The sequence below is a fragment of the Cavia porcellus genome, unplaced genomic scaffold (genome assembly GCF_034190915.1).
Source record: "Cavia porcellus strain 051 isolate PalLab524CR breed Dunkin Hartley unplaced genomic scaffold, mCavPor4.1 scaffold_28, whole genome shotgun sequence".
NCBI classification, from domain to species: Eukaryota; Metazoa; Chordata; class Mammalia; order Rodentia; family Caviidae; genus Cavia; species Cavia porcellus.
Window position 1 is genome coordinate 4,892,409 of NW_026947511.1, and position 17,865 is coordinate 4,910,273.

The 17,865-nt window shown below is 34.6% G+C and overlaps 2 protein-coding genes across 5 annotated transcripts in view; one reads left to right on the forward strand and one right to left on the reverse strand.

Moving 5' to 3' along the window:
• Pde6c (phosphodiesterase 6C) overlaps positions 1-7,759 on the forward strand; it is a 58,346-nt gene extending 50,587 nt beyond the window's left edge. For both annotated transcript variants that reach the window (XM_063239376.1, XM_063239377.1), the window contains exon 22: positions 493-7,759. In XM_063239376.1, coding sequence (XP_063095446.1) covers positions 493-557 — 65 coding nt within the window. In that variant the 3' untranslated portion in view covers positions 558-7,759. The remainder of the gene's footprint in view (positions 1-492) is intronic.
• The window catches only part of LOC100726242 (protein FRA10AC1), a 45,338-nt gene continuing 31,204 nt past the window's right edge, over positions 3,732-17,865 (reverse strand). For all 3 annotated transcript variants that reach the window (XM_063239380.1, XM_063239379.1, XM_063239378.1), the window contains 3 exons: positions 13,517-13,555; positions 8,427-8,505; positions 3,732-3,887 (listed from right to left, as the gene is read on the reverse strand). In XM_063239380.1, the coding sequence (XP_063095450.1) occupies positions 3,845-3,887; positions 8,427-8,505; positions 13,517-13,555 (161 nt within the window). In that variant the 3' untranslated portion in view covers positions 3,732-3,844. The remainder of the gene's footprint in view (positions 3,888-8,426; positions 8,506-13,516; positions 13,556-17,865) is intronic.

Below are 17,865 nucleotides of genomic sequence, written 5' to 3' on the forward strand. Positions count from 1 at the left end.
TAGCTCAGCTGCTCAAATGCTTGCCTGGTTAAGTGTGAGGTCACGAGGTCCCAAGGACCCCCCCCCCCCAATGAGGATACTATCTGTTAAGTGGCTCCTGATATTTTAATTTCCTAGCATAGAGCTCATCCACCTTTCATTTGCATAAAAATTTACTTCTGAATTTTCCCCTACTACACAGAGAATTCTCTGTGAACTAAGAATATTGTATTGTGTTCCCAGGCACCATCTTTGTCCATCTAGCTGGAATTTCCAGGTTCCACGGTCTCAGTGAGACAGTGAGTTGTTCACTTTTCTAGCCACTTAACAGATTACATTTTTAAAAATAAAATTTTGCTTTTCAGTGGTAAAACCCTTAGTACTTCCTATAGGTTAATTTACTAATTAGGCTAAAAGGTGACATAGTACTAGAATAAAAACATTGTCTTTACACTGAATCCTAATAATATCACATTTTTCTTTTTCTTTCTTTTTTTTTTTTTTTTAAACTAGCTGTCCAAGATTCAGGAGATGGTGGTGGTGATGACAAAAAGTCCAAAACATGTTTAATATTGTAATATAATCCAACTGGTCTAAACATCATCTTAGCTTTGAAGAGAAATAGAAAACATTCAAAAGAACTTCAGCAAATTTCATTCAGCAAACTGAATAAAAAAAAAAAAGAGAAAATCTTTAGAAAAATTACCATGACTACCACAGAGAATAAAAGGGCTGGCCCAAATACCCTGAGGGTAAAATAAAGCTCAACAGAAGTGCAAAATAAGACAATAATAGGTGTTTTTGGTGCCAACTTATTTTAAATTTAAAAAATGTATTAACCCAAAACTAGTCACAGATTTTAAAAAGTTACTAATTGTATTTATTTGCTTGGCTAAGGCTATAGAAAAGTACCACAGACTGAGCAGATTAAAAACAACAGAAATTTATTTTCTCAGAACTGTGGAGGCTAGTACCCAGAATTTCAAGATTAAGGTGTTGGCAGGGTTGGTTTGTTTGTGAAGCTTTATTTGGTTTATAAATGGCCATTTTTCCTGTGTCCTCACATGGCTGTCCCTGTGTCTGTGTGCTATTCATTCTTATACGAACATCAATCCTACTAGACTAGGGCCCACTTATACAACCTCATTTTAATCTTAAATACCTCATCAATGGCCCTTTGTGGTATCTATAGGGCCTTTGTGGATTAGGAGTTCAACATATGATTGGACACTGGGTGTGAACATACATGTCTGTAATCCCAGCACTCTAGAGGTTGAGGCAGGAGGATCACTGCAAACTCGAGACCAGCCTGGGCTACAAAGTGAGCTCAGGACCAGCCTGAACTGCATAGAGAGATCCTGTCTCAAAAAGACAGAAAAACAACAAAAAACCCCAACAACACCCCCCCCAACGTATGGTTTCAAGGGGAGGTGGGTATTTAGTCGGCAACATTCACCTTTGTGATTCATACCACAAGCCATTTCCTGAACTAAAACTCTCTCATCCACATGTCAGTGTTACAGTAAACACGTTATACAATATACTAAGGTATATAAATACAGTACAAAAATCAAAAGAAAAAAGGATATCAAATCTTATCCCTCCTGAACTGCATATTATTTCTTTACGTTTTGCTCTTGATAATGGAATGTGGAGAACACATATTTAGGCAGTTTGTAAAACTATATCATAGTCTTATGCTCCCCCTTCAAAGTCCCAAATCAAGTATTTTGTTATGCATAAAGACCATTTTGCACAATTTAACACTAAGAACTATTTTTCTCATAGAATTTTCAGTTTATAAAACTACTGGATAATCCCAATGCAAGCTAGATTTGCTCATAAATATTCTACTTCATTAGAAGTATGATTTGACGAGGCAGAAAATTCTTATCAAAAGCAGCCTGCAAGAACTTCAACTCAAGACTACTTTTTAAAAATTATTAACAGAAGTATCAAGCAGACATTCTAAATATTAAATTGTGAGGAAAAACTAAAAACTAAGTATGGTGGTATACACCTATAATCTCAGCCACTGCAGAGAGTTACACAAGAGGATCATAAAATTGAGACCTGCCTAGGCAATTTAGTAAGAACCTGTCTCAAAAAACAAACAAAACAGGACTGGGGCTATAGCTTACTAAGAGATCACTTAGGCTCTAGGATTAGTGTGGTAACCCTATAGCACTCGCACCACAGCAGGCTGTTTGCTATCACTGACAGCTCTAAACGGTTCCTTTATCACTGCATCTAGGTTTACCCCCCAGGAGAGAATGCCAGGGAGAACAGTCAGTGACTTCTACTTCAAAACAGAGCGCTAGAGAAATTTATGTTTCTTTTACTTATCTATAATCACAGACAAAATTAGAAAACAGATAAACAAAAGTAAATAAATGTATTTTGCTAGTGTTTTATCAAAAATACCTAAATTATAATAAATTTAAGATTATGGACTGCAAGTATTCTTGTTATATACAACATAATGATCAATTTTGAACAGCCAAGACATAAATCACCATTTGTTAGTACTTTTACAAGTTACTTTTCCCTCATATTAGAATGTAAAGTTCAAGAGAAGGGATTTTTTTGTCTGTCTTGTTCATAACTTTATCTTGGCATTCAGAGTAATGAGTGCTACAAGATAAGTACTCAGTAAATATAAATGAATAATATTTTGAATAAATGTTTTAAACAAACATAAACTATGAATGACTAAGTCATTATCTTGGGTTAGTGACACAGCACTTTATTTCTATTATTTCAAATAATTTTGAGACTCTACTTCTAGGATCACTGTGAACCACATGAGAAATTATTCTATTAGCTTTATATAGTTTCTGACCCTAAGATCAACTCAAAAAACCTCCCTTCCCCAGTCACCAAAACTGAATGGAGGGTAGCAAGGTGTCACCCCTGCCAGTCTGCCCACGGTAGGAACTTTGCTTCAGAGAAGGTATAAGAAGTCTAAATCCCCTAGACCAAGGGTCCACTGATCACCACTGAATATGCCAAGAAAAAATGTGAGAAATGTATGTAGAAGAATGCATGTTTAAATTAATCATGCTTATATAGATTCCACGACTAATATGAATTTTGTTTGGATACTTAAAACAGTTTTCCTGAGAAACATAAGATTTTCTTTATTCACTCTAAAAGATAAAAAAAAAAAAAAAAAAAACCTTCAGGAAATGAGGGGACTTCCACGTGATGTTTACCATTAATAAACTCTTACTGTTGTTGATAAAAGCTTGGAAATTATTATTATTATTTCCTAGATAATTCCCTTGCATCAATGCCCAGCACAGGGCTTTATAAGTAACAGAAGCCTGATAAATATATGTAGAGTGAATAGTGACTCTAACGGAGGGAAATCCTCTGATAGTAATACAGTGGTCACCTTGGACCACAAACTTAATTCACTCCACAGTCCAGGGGAAGAAGGCCATGTTTGTGTTCATGCAAGGAAGATGGCTGGAGTTGTGCTCATCACCCAGAACAAAGTTCTCAAACAGAAGCAAAATTTTGCCAAATGCTTCTGTTTGCAAACTGAATTATTTACATGTGAAAGCATTTGTCAACTGAGATATTGCTGTGTTTTAACACAAGATAGCTACTTATTTTATAGTTTAAATGTTGTTAAAAATAGTACACCACATGTTAAAGGCTACAGATAAAACACTTACAGATAAGCACTTGAGAAGTTACATAAGGGACAGGAAACCGTGTCCCTAATATAATAAACTTCTGAAAAATGTGGTAGCATTTTTATTTCCAAAGACCAACCACTCAAACTGTAACTTGTAGATAAAATGTTTATGAAATTTAAAAGTGAGTTTTCACATTAAAGAATGCAGATTTTTCTGTCTCATAGAAACAAATCTTGAAAATATTCATCAAATTCTTCTTCCCTATTTAAAAGAAAAAATATATAAATTAAAATCAGTAAAGTAAAAAGTTATTAGGAAACATTATGAAGTTAATAAAAATATTTTAATTCAACATACTGGCTGATTATCACATAACAATATATACATTTCTACAATTTTGCCATTAAATAATTCTTAGTTTCTAGGATAACCATAACTATATTCAGATTGATTAAAATTAAAATATTTTACATGTAGGCACCTCTCCCAAAATGTATTCCCTATTTGCTTTGAAGTAAAATATTACTTCTCTTTATTTGGGGTTTTCTTTATACTTTCTCTTTTCAAACTACAGTCCAGTCAAGAAATGAACAAAAAATAAACTATAAGCAAAACAAAACAAAATAAAACAAAAACAAGTTTTACTCCTAAGAATAGGGAAAATCTGCTTAGATATCAGTATTTTACTTTTCTGTAAATGGTAAATTCACTGCACATTTTAGTAGTAAACATCTAAAATAAAGACGAACTCTGAGAGGAGGTATTAATTAGATTCTAATGTACCAACGTGAAAAGTGTAAACTATCAAATAAGTGTTAGTGCTGGGAGCCAGCAATAGCCTGGGAATAACAGAGGGTTTGAAGTAAGGGGAAAGCCCAGCTCTGATACATATTAGCTGTACGAGCAAGTTACTGAACTTCTCTATATGTTTCCTCATCTGTAAAATGAAGATAATTTACATTCTTTCGTAGAATAGTTGTGAGGATTAAATGAATACACAATTATTTTTCTTCTGGGAAAGAGAATCAAGATGGATGATAAAAATTAACCTACCACTCTCCTTACTCCATCATTTGTTTTAAATATCTAAGAACACATCATGATGTTCAAATTTAAAGAAAAATTACAAAATCAAATACAATGATTAAGGACCTATATGCAACTTGGTATTATCCATAGGCTAATTTTTCATTAGCATAACAGCAAAATGCACTAGAACTTAACAAACAGTATTAAGAATGTATCTAAATGAAATTGGTAGATTAGCTAGATAGACTTAAGATACTCAGTACTCAATCAATATCAAAAGAGTTAAAACACACAGAGTTTTGCACTATGAAAATCTTATCATTGGATTTACTCCTGAATCTTTATTCTCTAAAAAGGTAAGTTAAGTCTAAGACCTCTTCAGCCATTCTCAGTCGGCTCTTCAATGCTCAGTAAATGACTACTTTAAATTGGACATCAATATTTTATTTAAAGAAACAGCTTTTAAAATAATCTTTTCTATAATAACCACACTTTTGTGCATTCTTTATTTGGCTAAATTTGGTTAGGATTACTAAAGAGAGAAAGAGACAGAGACAGAGACAGAGACAGAGACAGAGAGATTTTTACAAAAACATCAGATTTGGATGCAAGGATGGTTCAACATATGCAAATCAATAAATGTAATATACCACAATGATGGGACCAAGGACAAAAGTCATGTGATCATGTCAATAAATGAAGAAAAGGTGTTTGACAAAGTCCAACACCCATTTATATAAAAACCCAACAGAAAATTGGAATAGATGGTCTTCATCTCAATCTGATAAAAACCCTCTATGATAAACCAATAGCCAACATCATACTACATGAACAAAAACTAAAAACTTTTACTCTAAAATCAGAAACAAGACAAAGATGTCCACTGTCCTCACTCTCAGTCAATACAGTTCTGGAAATATTAGCCAGAGCAATTACATAAGATAAAGAAGTAAAAGGAATAATGATAGGAAAGAAAGTTAAATTATCATTATTTGCAGATGACATGATACACTCCAGGAGACTCCAAAAACTCCACCAAAAAACTTCATGTAATAACCAAATTCAGTAGTTTAGTTGAATACAAGTCAACACTCAAAAATCAATAGCTTTCTTGTACAAATGACTCACCTAGAGAAAAATTAGGGAAACAACACCTTTCACAATGGTATCCAAAAAAAAGAAGAAAAAAAAGAAATACCTAGGAATCAATCTAACAAAGGAAGTAAAGACCTCTATACTGAAAACTACAGTACTCTGGAAAAGATCTAAGAGAATATCAGAAAATAGATATTCCTTGCTCTTGGGTAGGAAGAACCAACATAGTGAAAATGGACATACTTCCAAAATTATTACACAGATTCAATACAATCCTAATCAAAATTTCAACAGCATATCTCACAGAATTAGAGAAAACAATCCCAAAACTCATTTGCAACCAGAAGAGGCCTGGAATAGCAAAGGCAATCCTAGGCAACAAAGGCACAGCAGGGAACACCACAGCCCCTGACTTGACATTATACTAAAAACCACAGTGATAAAACAGTACGGTACTAGTGAAAAACAAAAACAAGCAAACAGACCTAAGAATCAAGGGAACAGATTAGACTATCGAGAAACAACTCTGGACATGCTCAGCCACCTTATCTTTGACATAAAAATCAAACACCTTCATGGGAAGAAAGACAGTCTCTTTAATAAATGGTGCTGGGAAAAACTGGCTCTACACATGCCAAAGATGGCAAAGACTATGAACAAAACCCAGCCACATAGGAAATGTCACAAAGATTCAACAACCAAGATCTCATTAAAAAGTTTTTGCACAGCAAGAGAAACTACCAAGAGAGTAAAGAGACAACCCATAGTGTAGGAAAAAATTTTGCCAGCTGTTTCTCAGACAAAGGAATATTACCTAGAATATATAAAGAACTCAAAAAAAAAAAAATCAAACCCCTCAACTTTAAAGACACAATCCAAAAATGGGCATCTGAAATGGATAGACACTTCTCAGGTGAAGAAGTAGAAACAGCAAATGAATATGTGAAAAAATGTTCAACATCACCTGTCACTTGCAAGATACAAATTAACACAAAGCTGAGATTCCACCTCACTCCAGAAATAACTACTATCAAGAAATCAACCAATAATGAATGCTGTCAGAGCTGTAGAGAAAAAGGAACCTTTATCCAGTGTTGGTAGAAATACAAACTGGTGCAACCACTGAAGAAATCAGTGTGGAGATTCCCCCCAAAAAACTAGGACTAGATGTTACATTTCACCCTTCTTGCCATATTTCAGGAAGAGTTAAAAGAATCATAAGACAGCGATGTATGCACATCCTTGATTACAGCTGCACAGCTTGTAACAGTTAAATCTTGGAAACAGCCTCTGATGCACGGATAGAGAAGATGTGGCAATTTTTTTTCTACAACGGAGCACTACTCAGTCGTAAAGAAAAACATTTCTAGCTAAATGGATGCACCTTGAGACTATACTCCTAAGTGAAATAAATGAGAAGTGTGTAAATATAGCATTGTTTTTCTGATGTGAGAAAATTAAAAAGTAAATAAGGATTAAAAATGTATAATAGATATTGTGAAATAGGAAGAAAATGTTCAAATGGGAAGGGTGACTACCAAGCGGGGAGGGGATAGAAAAAGAAGAGAAAAGAAAAAAAATGAGAAAGAAGGAAAAATAGAAACAAAGCTCTTGTGAAAAGTAGAGGCCGGGGATAAGTGCCTGCTTGGCAAACACAAGGTCCTGAGTTCAACTGCCAGTACTCGCCCTCCAAAAAAACCACAGGAGTAAGAGGGGTTGAAGAGAAGATTAGAGGAATGGAAAGAAAAAGGGTCAAGATATATTGTGTACAGGTACAGATTCCCTGTAATAAGTGTGATCATTATATATACCTAAAATGTTCCAATAAACTTAATTAATAAAAAAAATGAAGGGGGTAGAAAAGCTAGAAGACAAGTGTCAGTACCATTTTGAAATTAAACTGGTTTTCTTTGATCACCATTAAAGATGTTAACTATTTTAAAAAACCTGGTTCTACTGCACTGAGATCATACCATATAATTACCAAAATAAAACTGATTCACAAAGTCTCTTTTTATTGTGAACTAATATGATTATTGACTGACAAAAATGGGGCTAAAATGTATTGTGCACTTACTGTATTTGTAGATATGATAGCAGATGATTTACCTTCTCATTTCATTTAATCTTTACAATAAACTCTGTTTGGTAGGTATTTCATTCCTTTCTAATAGATAAGGTTCAAGAAGTAAACACTCAGCATATGACAAGAACTGATAACATTCTGGTCCACACCCAGAGTGGTATTTCCTTTTCCAAATCATAGTAGAGAGAACTATGCACTGACTTACATATTTTAGGCCCTAAGGTGGGTATTGGCATCTTATATGCCTGTATAAACTGTCAAGGGGCTCCACAGTACAGGTATATGGGAATCACAGTTATGATAGGGCAGACTGCCCTGGAAGCCAGTAATCCAAACAAGTACCAGAGGCTCATTTGTTAAGGTCAGCTAATGAAAGGTTTGTTCACCTTGAAGAAGTTGGACACATTAGCTGTTTATGGCTACCAATAATGGCTAGAAATAAACTCTCATCTTACCAGGCATGGCAGTCCTTGCATTAAAGACATTCATGATGTTAAATTTTTTCATTAATTGTTATCAAGAAGCACTGTTGGTATATCTATCTAAACTGATTAAATGGGTTTGGTTTGTCTTCTAGTAGCAGCACTTACTGTGACTTTTCATCTGTTTCTGGCACTGGGCCCTTCCAAATCTCAGACTCTGAAGCACTTTCTTCTTCATCAGAGGTTTCTGTTCATTTAAAGGAAAACTGTAAACAACATTTATCTATAAATTGTAAACAACATTTATCTATTATCAACACTTTAAACTACTCGCCAATGTAATTAACTTTGGATTTAATTCAGCTTCAACTTTTATGGTGCTCTGGAAATTTAATTCAGTCTTCCAGATATAGTAAATTCTTTTAAAAATAAATGTACTTGGAGAAATACCAGTGTCTCAGCAAAAGACCAGGAATTTAATGTCTCACAAAAAGCTTGTCTAAGCTAATTTAAAGTAGCAATTCCAATATTAATTCTTATAAAAGGATTATCTTCGGGGCTGGGGATTTAGCTCAGCGGCATAAGCGCCTGCCTTGCAAGCAGGTGGTCGTGAGTTCGATCCCCGGTACCGATAAAAAGTTAAAAAAAAAAAGATTATCTTCTGCTATAAAGTTTTCCTTGATTTGGCTATTTTTTTCTTGGTCATACAACAGACGTGTAAGCTAAGATTTTTGTACAGAGCATATTTATGGGGAGCCGGGGATTTGGCTCAGCAGCATAAGCACCTGCCTGGCAAATGCAAGGTGGTGAGTTCAATCCCTGGTAATAAAAAAACAAAAACAAAAACAGCATATTTATGTTAGAATCATTGCTTCAAGAACTGAGCAACTATGTAAGACTTGCCAATCGAATTGTGAAAACATACATCAGACATTTTGTAAAAATAATATATTCTAAAGTAATTAGAATAAATCTGTTTCACTGAAGAAATAGCCATTTTCATACACTATTCAAAGTCAAAAATTCTATAACCTTTTTTTCTTGAGGAAAATCTGGCAATATAGATCAGTTTATGGCATAGGTGCTATGACTGGCAATGCCACTTTTAAGAATTTGTTTATTACATAAGTAACTCAGATATATATGTACAAAGAACTCAGACTGTATAACAAAAGAAAATAACCAAATTTCTCACTAATCTGTGATTAAGAATTGATTGAATGAATACCTAACAACTGTTTTTAAAAATTTTCACCTATCTAATAGGTATTACTGGGGGAAAATATTCATGCTATATCAAATTTTTTAAAAGCTACAGAACGTTTGCTGGTATAATCCAATTTACATTAAAATATTTTATATTTTTGTGTATGCAAATTTATATAATGCATCATAGAATTGCAAAGACCAACTAAATTTAACAGTGATTATATTACCTGTGCACCTTGAATACTTTCACTTTATACTTTAAACTTTTTTTGGGGGGGGGGTCTTTTTCCTTTTTATCGATACCGGGGATCAAACTCATGACTGCCTGCTTGCAAGGCAGGTGCTTATGCCGCTGAGCTAAATCCCCAGCCCCTTACTTTAAACATTTCTAAATTGCTTCTACTAAGACAATGAGTATGTACTGACTTTAAAATCATTAAAAATAACAAAATACTTTCATCTTGAAAATTTTAAAAACAGATTATGTTTGTAATGAACTATATTAGTCAACTAAAAATTATTAAATAATGGAAAATATATTATTTGGTAATGAAACCATGTTCCACAAAGTGTATTAGCAAATAATTCCTCTTCAATAATAACTCCATGTCTAAAGAAAGAACCGTTTTTAAGGTACTGGTTCTAACAGAAATATGCACTCTACAAAAATCTTAAGTTGTATATCTGTTGTAGGACCAAAAAGAATTAAAGATACTGCAAGTGGCAAGTCCAAAAGTTAGTATTGCAGTTATTACCTTGGGCTGTCAGAACAGAATGTCCCTTAGTTCAACGCAACACAAAAGTGAAACAGCATTGATTTCCCCAGCTGTTCCAGCCTTTGCCCTGCCAGTCACTGACCTCTGAATCAATATTTGTGCCTGAACTTTAGTCCTCCATGAATCTGTTGCGGCACTGATTTTAACAAAAATAGGAGAGAAGTGGGAGGTATGTGTTGTATTTCTCTGATCTATATACAAATGATGATAAAATCATAGCATCCTGGGAAGAAGACTCTCACACAATGACTGGACCTGTCAGTGTCTTAAACCGATGTGAGAAGAATAAAAGTCCTCTGTGTGTTTTATGAAAATTCACTAGCACGCCACAGAGAACGCTACTGGTCTGGCACTATGTTAAGAGTCTGAGAACAAAGCAGGCAGCTGATTTTAAAAAGCCTTCCTACTACCTCTTTTTTGTTCCCTTGACAGAATTTCCCATGTCCCAGCTTTCATATACAAACTTTTTATACCAGATAATCCAATTTACTAAAAAAAAAAAAAATCATAATCAGTGGAGAACAACTTTAGTAGATAATTACTTCTGCAAAAGTATCCACTGAAAAAGTGGTCAAATACCCTTACAACTTTATAATTCTGACCCTAAATCACCCTGGTTGTCAAAGGGTAGCAGTCACTACAAATTAATGCCCTACTTCCCCCGGTGTGTAAGGCACTGCTAAGGAAGTAACAGGAAAAAGATTAGTGCCAAGTGATGTGCTTACAGCATTACAGTCAGGTCTTGCAGTGATTACTGGCAAGTGGGAATCAGAAATTAAGTCACTAATTCTGTGAGTTAGAAGACAAACTTAGAAGTCCTTTAGTTCAACCCTTATCTGAAGAATAAACTTTTCATTGCAATATACCCAATAAGCAAGCAGTTAGTTGTCCAATCTGTGCTTGAGCACATTACTCATGAAGGAACCCATGCTTCCATTCCTTTTAATAGACTGTTCAATTTTCCCTTAAAGTGAGGCAATCATCTGTTTCAAAAGTTTTAATTAATAGAATCTAAGTCTGCCAACCTGAAGCACAAAAACAAGCCTTCTGTATAGTGGTGCCTTCCAAATATCTATAGTTTCCATGCATACCTCCTACCTCTTACCTTATCCTTTAACTTTTCTCTAAACACCTGCAGTTCAGCCCACCCTCTTCCTAACAGCAACACTGCAAGTATCTTCAAGAATCTGGTTGTTCTCTTCTTGACCTACTTCAATTCTATATTCTATAACATTTTCTATAGAGTGGAGGACCTATAACTGTGTATAATTTTTTTCAAGTGCTTTAAATAATGAAAGTAGGCCTATCATCTTGGTTTTTGTGGCCACTATTCCTAGAAACTCACTCATGAAAATGCAGAATGTCCCCAATAACCATAACAAGTGGATAAGTCAGATGTTTAGAAATTTAAATCTCATCAGTTCTAGAAAACGAACACAGAATCTGTTTAATGTTTGGCCTTTTGCTGTGACACAACATTAATAATAGGTACAGATGATCAAGAACTCCCTTTGTGTCAGGCATATGCTTTATGAGTATTTATACTCATAAATACAGTACTTTATATCTGTGTATCACAGAATCTCGTGATTCTGATAACTAACAATCCAGCTAAACAGGTCTCTTTATGCCCATCTCATAGTAGAACTGAGACACAAACAGATCGAATCATTTAATGTGGAACTATTTAATGTATCTGCCAAAATCAAGGCATAAGGAGTGGACCTACATTTGCTTTGCTTTACTAAGGCACAGTTGATGATGTAGGGCACAGATTTTGGAATTATAAACTTGTGTTTAAACCTAACTTTCTATTAACTCTTTGACTTTGGACAATTAAATTCTCTAGCTCTCAGAAGATTATATATATATGATGGTGCCTGTAAGTCACCACAAATGAATGTCTCATTTCATAAATCCACAGGAGATTCTCCTCTAAAAACTGCCAGATAGCGGGGCATGGTGATGCATATCTGTAATTCCAGCTTTCGGGAGGCTGAGGCAGGAAAATGTGCTCAAGACCAGCCTGACCTGCAGAGTGAGACCCTGTCTAAAAAAGAAAAGAAAAGAAAAGAAAAAAAAAAAAAAAACTTCCAGAAAAAAACCTCAGATTTCTGAGTTCTATGTTATCTTATGGAAACTATGAATATTTCTACTTATGGCATTGCTATTTGGTTTGGCTGACAGAAAGACCCTATCAGTCGTGACAGCACCTATTTGTTACCACAGTGACAAGCCTGTGGTGTATCTTTACAATCATACAAAACTTTTTGGCATGCATTTATATGTATCATTTTTTTTTTGAGATGGGGTCTCCCTATGCAGTTCAGGCTGGCCTTGAGCTAGCTCACTTCATAGCCCAGGCTGGTCTCGAATCGCAATGATCCTCCCACCTCAGCCTCCCGAGTGCTGGGATTACAGGAGTGAGCCACCACGCCCAGCTGTATGTATCAATTTTACCTGTAGCTTTACATTGTTATTCTACTTTATTGCTATTATTTTGATATTTACCTTAAAAATCTTATATACATTTTTAAATTCATTGTGAATTATTTTTGTGATACTGCAGGGGAAAATAGAATTAATAGCAAATATGACAATACTTCAGTTCAAAAATGTTCCTGTTTGCAAACAAAACCACTTGGCAAAATTTTGTTTCCATTTGTGAACTCTGTATCAGGTGACAAACATAACCAGGGTCATCTTCCCCCTACAAACACCAAACACAGCCACCTTCCCCAAAATCATAAAACAAATTAAACTCATAAACCAAAGTACCACTATATTGCGTGAAATCCAATCTGTTTTGATACAAGCTGGTGAAAACTTTAAGTCTAATTATAATACTAATCAGCAGCAATCAGTACCACAATTTCTCCTTTCTGTGCACAAACCAGACACTTATGCAAACAATGAAAACTGCCAAACTATCACTCAAGACTCATGCAACATAAGCAACTCCCCGTCAGTATGAACCCATCTCCATTCATTTTCCATTCCAACCTTACCTCTCTATTTCACTTCCTTCACATTTTAAAGCATGGATTGTATTTACCAAAAAAATACATTTACTGAAAAAAACTTTTAATGCTATCTATTGTTAAAAGACTTTCAATTGTTCTTGGGCAACAAATATCCAGCTTTGGCATTTTGTCTATGATTTTTCTCATGGAGTACAAAAACAAATATAATTCACATCAGATTAAGATATGATTTATAAGAAACCCAAATTGCAAATATCTTGAATCTCAATAAAAACACACTTCTACTTACTGTTTATAAAATCTTCTGGTTTCTTTGAGGATGAATGTCCTGAAAAAGAAACAGCACTATTTTATTAAGGATTGTCTTAAGTTGTATGACCATTGTAGTTACAAGCATAATTCTTCCCAATAATGTAGTTTGTTTATAGTCTTGCAGATAAACATCTCACTGTTTTCCAATCTTACAGGTTCCTTAATCATATCTCTACAATTAAAATGTTAGGCCTTTTGGGAAAAAGTTGTATCTTATGCTTTCCTATAGACCGGAATAGGTGGCATAAAACTTAAAAATGGCACCTATATAAAGAAAACTCATACTGACCAAAACAAAATAAAACAAAACTCTCATAGATTGCAGTATAAGCAATAATTTCTTTTTCCTTTTTTTTCCTGTTCTTTGTGAGACACAGTCTCACTATACAGTCCAGGATGGTTTTGAACTATGTAGCCTAGGTTGACTTCAAACTTGCAGTGTTTCTTCTGGATTAACCTTCCAAGTGCTGAGATTGTAGCTGTGTACCACCACACCCAGCTTTAAGCAGTAACTTCTTTTACTTGCAGAGATAACACATGAAAACAGTTTACTAATATTCATTTTCCACGGGGCTGGAGGTTTAGCTCAGCGGCATAAGTGCCTGCCTTGGAAACAGGCAGTCGTGAGTTCGATCCTCGGTACCGATAAAAATGAAAAAAGACAAAAAAAAAAAAAAAGGAGTAATATTCATTTTCCACAATATTTTTTCCAAAGTCATGTATAGGTGACATCATGACCTTTTCCAGTTATCAACGGATAAGACACATTGCTATGTCATAAAACACAAATTTTCAATTCTACATTAGTTATTAAGGGAGATAGAGAAAAACACCAAAGATAATTAGTATAAATGTTTGAAAATCACCACTATATATAGAGTTCTGTAATACGACTTCAGGGAAATGTTTCTGAAGGTTCTGAAGGCTAATAAGTAAAAAAGGAAAGGTAACAAATGAAGACAAACAATTCTTCCAATATACCAAAGGAGATCTCATAAGCCAAAAGGTAATGGCCATTTAAAGATCAACATGAATCCAAGAACAACAAGGAAAGCAAAAAATGTTCTTCCCTGCCGTCCTCTAATGTGATGAACATGATACCTGCTTCCAAATACTCAAAGTCTACAGGTTAAAAAAAAAACAACAACAAAAGTAGATTAGGCTTATTCTGGAGGCTAAAGAACACAAGTGGGACCAAAGGGAGGCGGTTCTAAGTTTGGGCTACAGGTTAAGAGAAATCTGCCAGGAAAAACAAGTACTTGAAAATATAAAGGATTATTCTGGATAGTAGCAGACTCCTTTCACTGACAGTACCAAAGCAAAAGCAGAACAACCAGGTAACAGATAGCAATGCTTCTTGAAAACTTTACTGTGCCTCCAAATCATCCTGGGAACTTGTCAGTAGATCTGAAGGAGTCTAAGGCTGTATTTTTTTTTTTTTTTTTAAATAACTTCTCAACTAATGACAATGCTCTGGTCAGAGGACTGTACTTTGAAAAGAAAAACTATAGAATATCCATTAAGCCATGATTCTAGGTCTCATCTGTGAAGTTCCTTTCAACTTTGAGTCAGACTGAACTCACTGATTCACTCACTCACCTGACTGTCTTCTTTGTGGAGGAAACAGTTCTTTGGAATCGGAGATAAAAAATTAAACAAGTCACAAAGTTCCTTCCCATACAGAAAATAATTTCAAAGTTATATGTATTTCTGATGAAGAAGTATAGGGTACTATTATAATGTATAATAGGAAAAAAAATGAATGGGTAAGAGGGATTCAATCTTGAGGAAGCAGGATGAAGAGTGTCAGGAAGCGCCTCCCAGAGAAACTGAGATAAAATGACTCCTGAAGGATGAAGTGGCCTTTGGGAAAAGGGTGACAGTGAGAAGGGTGAGATTGTAGACTTTCTGCCCATACAGACAGGTCTTCATGGGAAGCTACTGATGTGTCTTATTTTTCTCCTCTCTATCCATTTATTCAGCTATCTAACAACCAGCTATCTACCACCTGTTCACTTATTTAATATTTTCAGTAACAGCAACCTAAACACTTACAAGTAGATGGATTAAACAGAGAGAGAGAGAGAGAAAAAAAAGAGACAAGATAGTAAGAGCTCTAAGGAACTCTAACACTTGCACATAAAGCTGAGGAGCAGTTGGCAAAAGCTGAGAAGCCAGAAAAAAGGAAAAAACCAAGACAGTAAGTTTATTTGAGGAGGAATATCAATGGTCTAGGCATCTCCTGGTTAGTGTGTTAAGTGTGGGCCAGATTCAGACAATCTAACAAGAAAGCATCATATGAAGTCAGTTCCATCTGATCTCAGATAGGATGATACTAAAATGTTCCACATTGTTTTTCCTAAAAGTTTACTAATTTTTCTTTTTTGTCTATCTTTCTGTCTCTCTCATTTTTGTTTTTGTTATTACGATACTGAGTAAATCCAAGGCCTTGCTAAATAAGCACTCTAGCACTGAGCTGTATACCGCCCAGCCCTTTTTAAAATTTTGAGACAAGGTATCACTAAATTACACAAACTGGCATCAAACTTGGACTCATGCTAGTAATCCCAGTTACTTAGGAGACTAAAGGCAGAAAGATTCCCAGTTCAAATATAGTCTGGGCAACTTAATGAGTCCCTCTCAAAGAAAATTAAAAATGACTTGAGATACATTCAGTGTTAAAAGTGTCCCTGAATTTGATTTCAATTACCACAAAAGAAAAATAAATAAATAAAAGATTACATGCACATATATAATCTTCAAAGCCAAACTTCATCCCTGATGCTGAGTATCCAGCTACCTAATTTTCTGTTCTGAAGGTACCAAATATCCCTTTACAAAATAAGAGATTAACTCTAATTTGGAATATGTAGTGGTATGTTATCATAGTAATGACATAAATGGTATCATATCAATAATATCATATAACTATGGTATCACAGGTATGATATAAATGTAACACTATTATATAATGCAGGAAAATTTGCAAATTGTACATTAGATTTTTATTAGCATGTCAGACTAAAAAATTCTAAAACTCAAGTGAGATGTTTACATTTATCAGTTAAAATTTACTTTAGAGGCTGGGGATTTAGCTCAGCGGCATAAGCACCTGCCTTGCAAGCAGGCAGTTGTGAGTTTGATCCCTGGTACCAATAAAAACGAAAAAGACAAAAAAAAAAATTTACTTTAGAGTTGGAAAATGATTATGATAGAAACAAAAAGGCTTTCTGTTTCAAACGCTAACTCTCAATAAACAAGAGTAACAAAACATTATCATCTATGAATTTTACTACGTCTAAAACTTTGTAACATATATTTCAATTTATTTTAACTACACCTACACAATGAAAATGTCATAATATGCAAGAAAAAAATTCATGTGCATGCAACATAGCTAATGATGTTCACAGCTGGAGCAAGGGAGCCCTCTCCTGTTCAAATATTATATTACACTGGCCTGAATGTTAGCTGCCTACTTTTAAGTGTGATTCACTGTAAGTTTGACTCACTTTATATAGGATGAAAAAGCAACTACAAGTAAAAGGCATATCACAACCTCTCCAGGACCTGAAATCCAGATCCCTGGGAGACAACAACTATTGAAAAGAAAGGGAAAAGGTCCAGAAAACAAGAAAGAGCCAACCTAAAAACTAAAAACCACAGAGCAACTGGAGAAACTAATGATAATGCATAGAAAAGAACAAAGCAGTTTGCTTGAAAGAAACTAAAGACAGACTTTCAAACCTTGAAGACAGGTCTGCAGCTTGCAATTTTGAAAGAAATGATCACTTAAAAATAACAAGGAATCAGGAAGTAACAATACCAAGGCTACAAGATGACAAGAAGAAGCATAACTTAAGAATAACAAATGTGAGTGAAAAATTAGGGGTCAACACAAATGAAATACAAAGGCTATTTACAGAAATAATTACAGAAAACATCCTAAATATAGGAAAAGGAAATGACGTTCAGATAAGTGAGGCATACAGAACTCCAGCCAGCTATAACCAAAATAGATCTACACCCAAACATATAATAATCAAGATCCCAGAAATTCAACACAAGAACAGACTATTAAAAGCTGTCAAAGAAACAGATAACCTATAAAGGAAAACTCATCAGAATCACGACTTCTTGACACAAACCATCAAATCAAGAAGAGCATGGAGTGAAGTATTTCAAGTCCTGAAAGAAAGCAACTTCCAACCCAGATTGATGTACCCTGCAAAACTAGCTTATAAAATTAATTGAGAAACAAGATACTTCCATGACAAAGAATTGAAGGAATTCATGACCACCAAATCAACCTTACAAAAAAACACT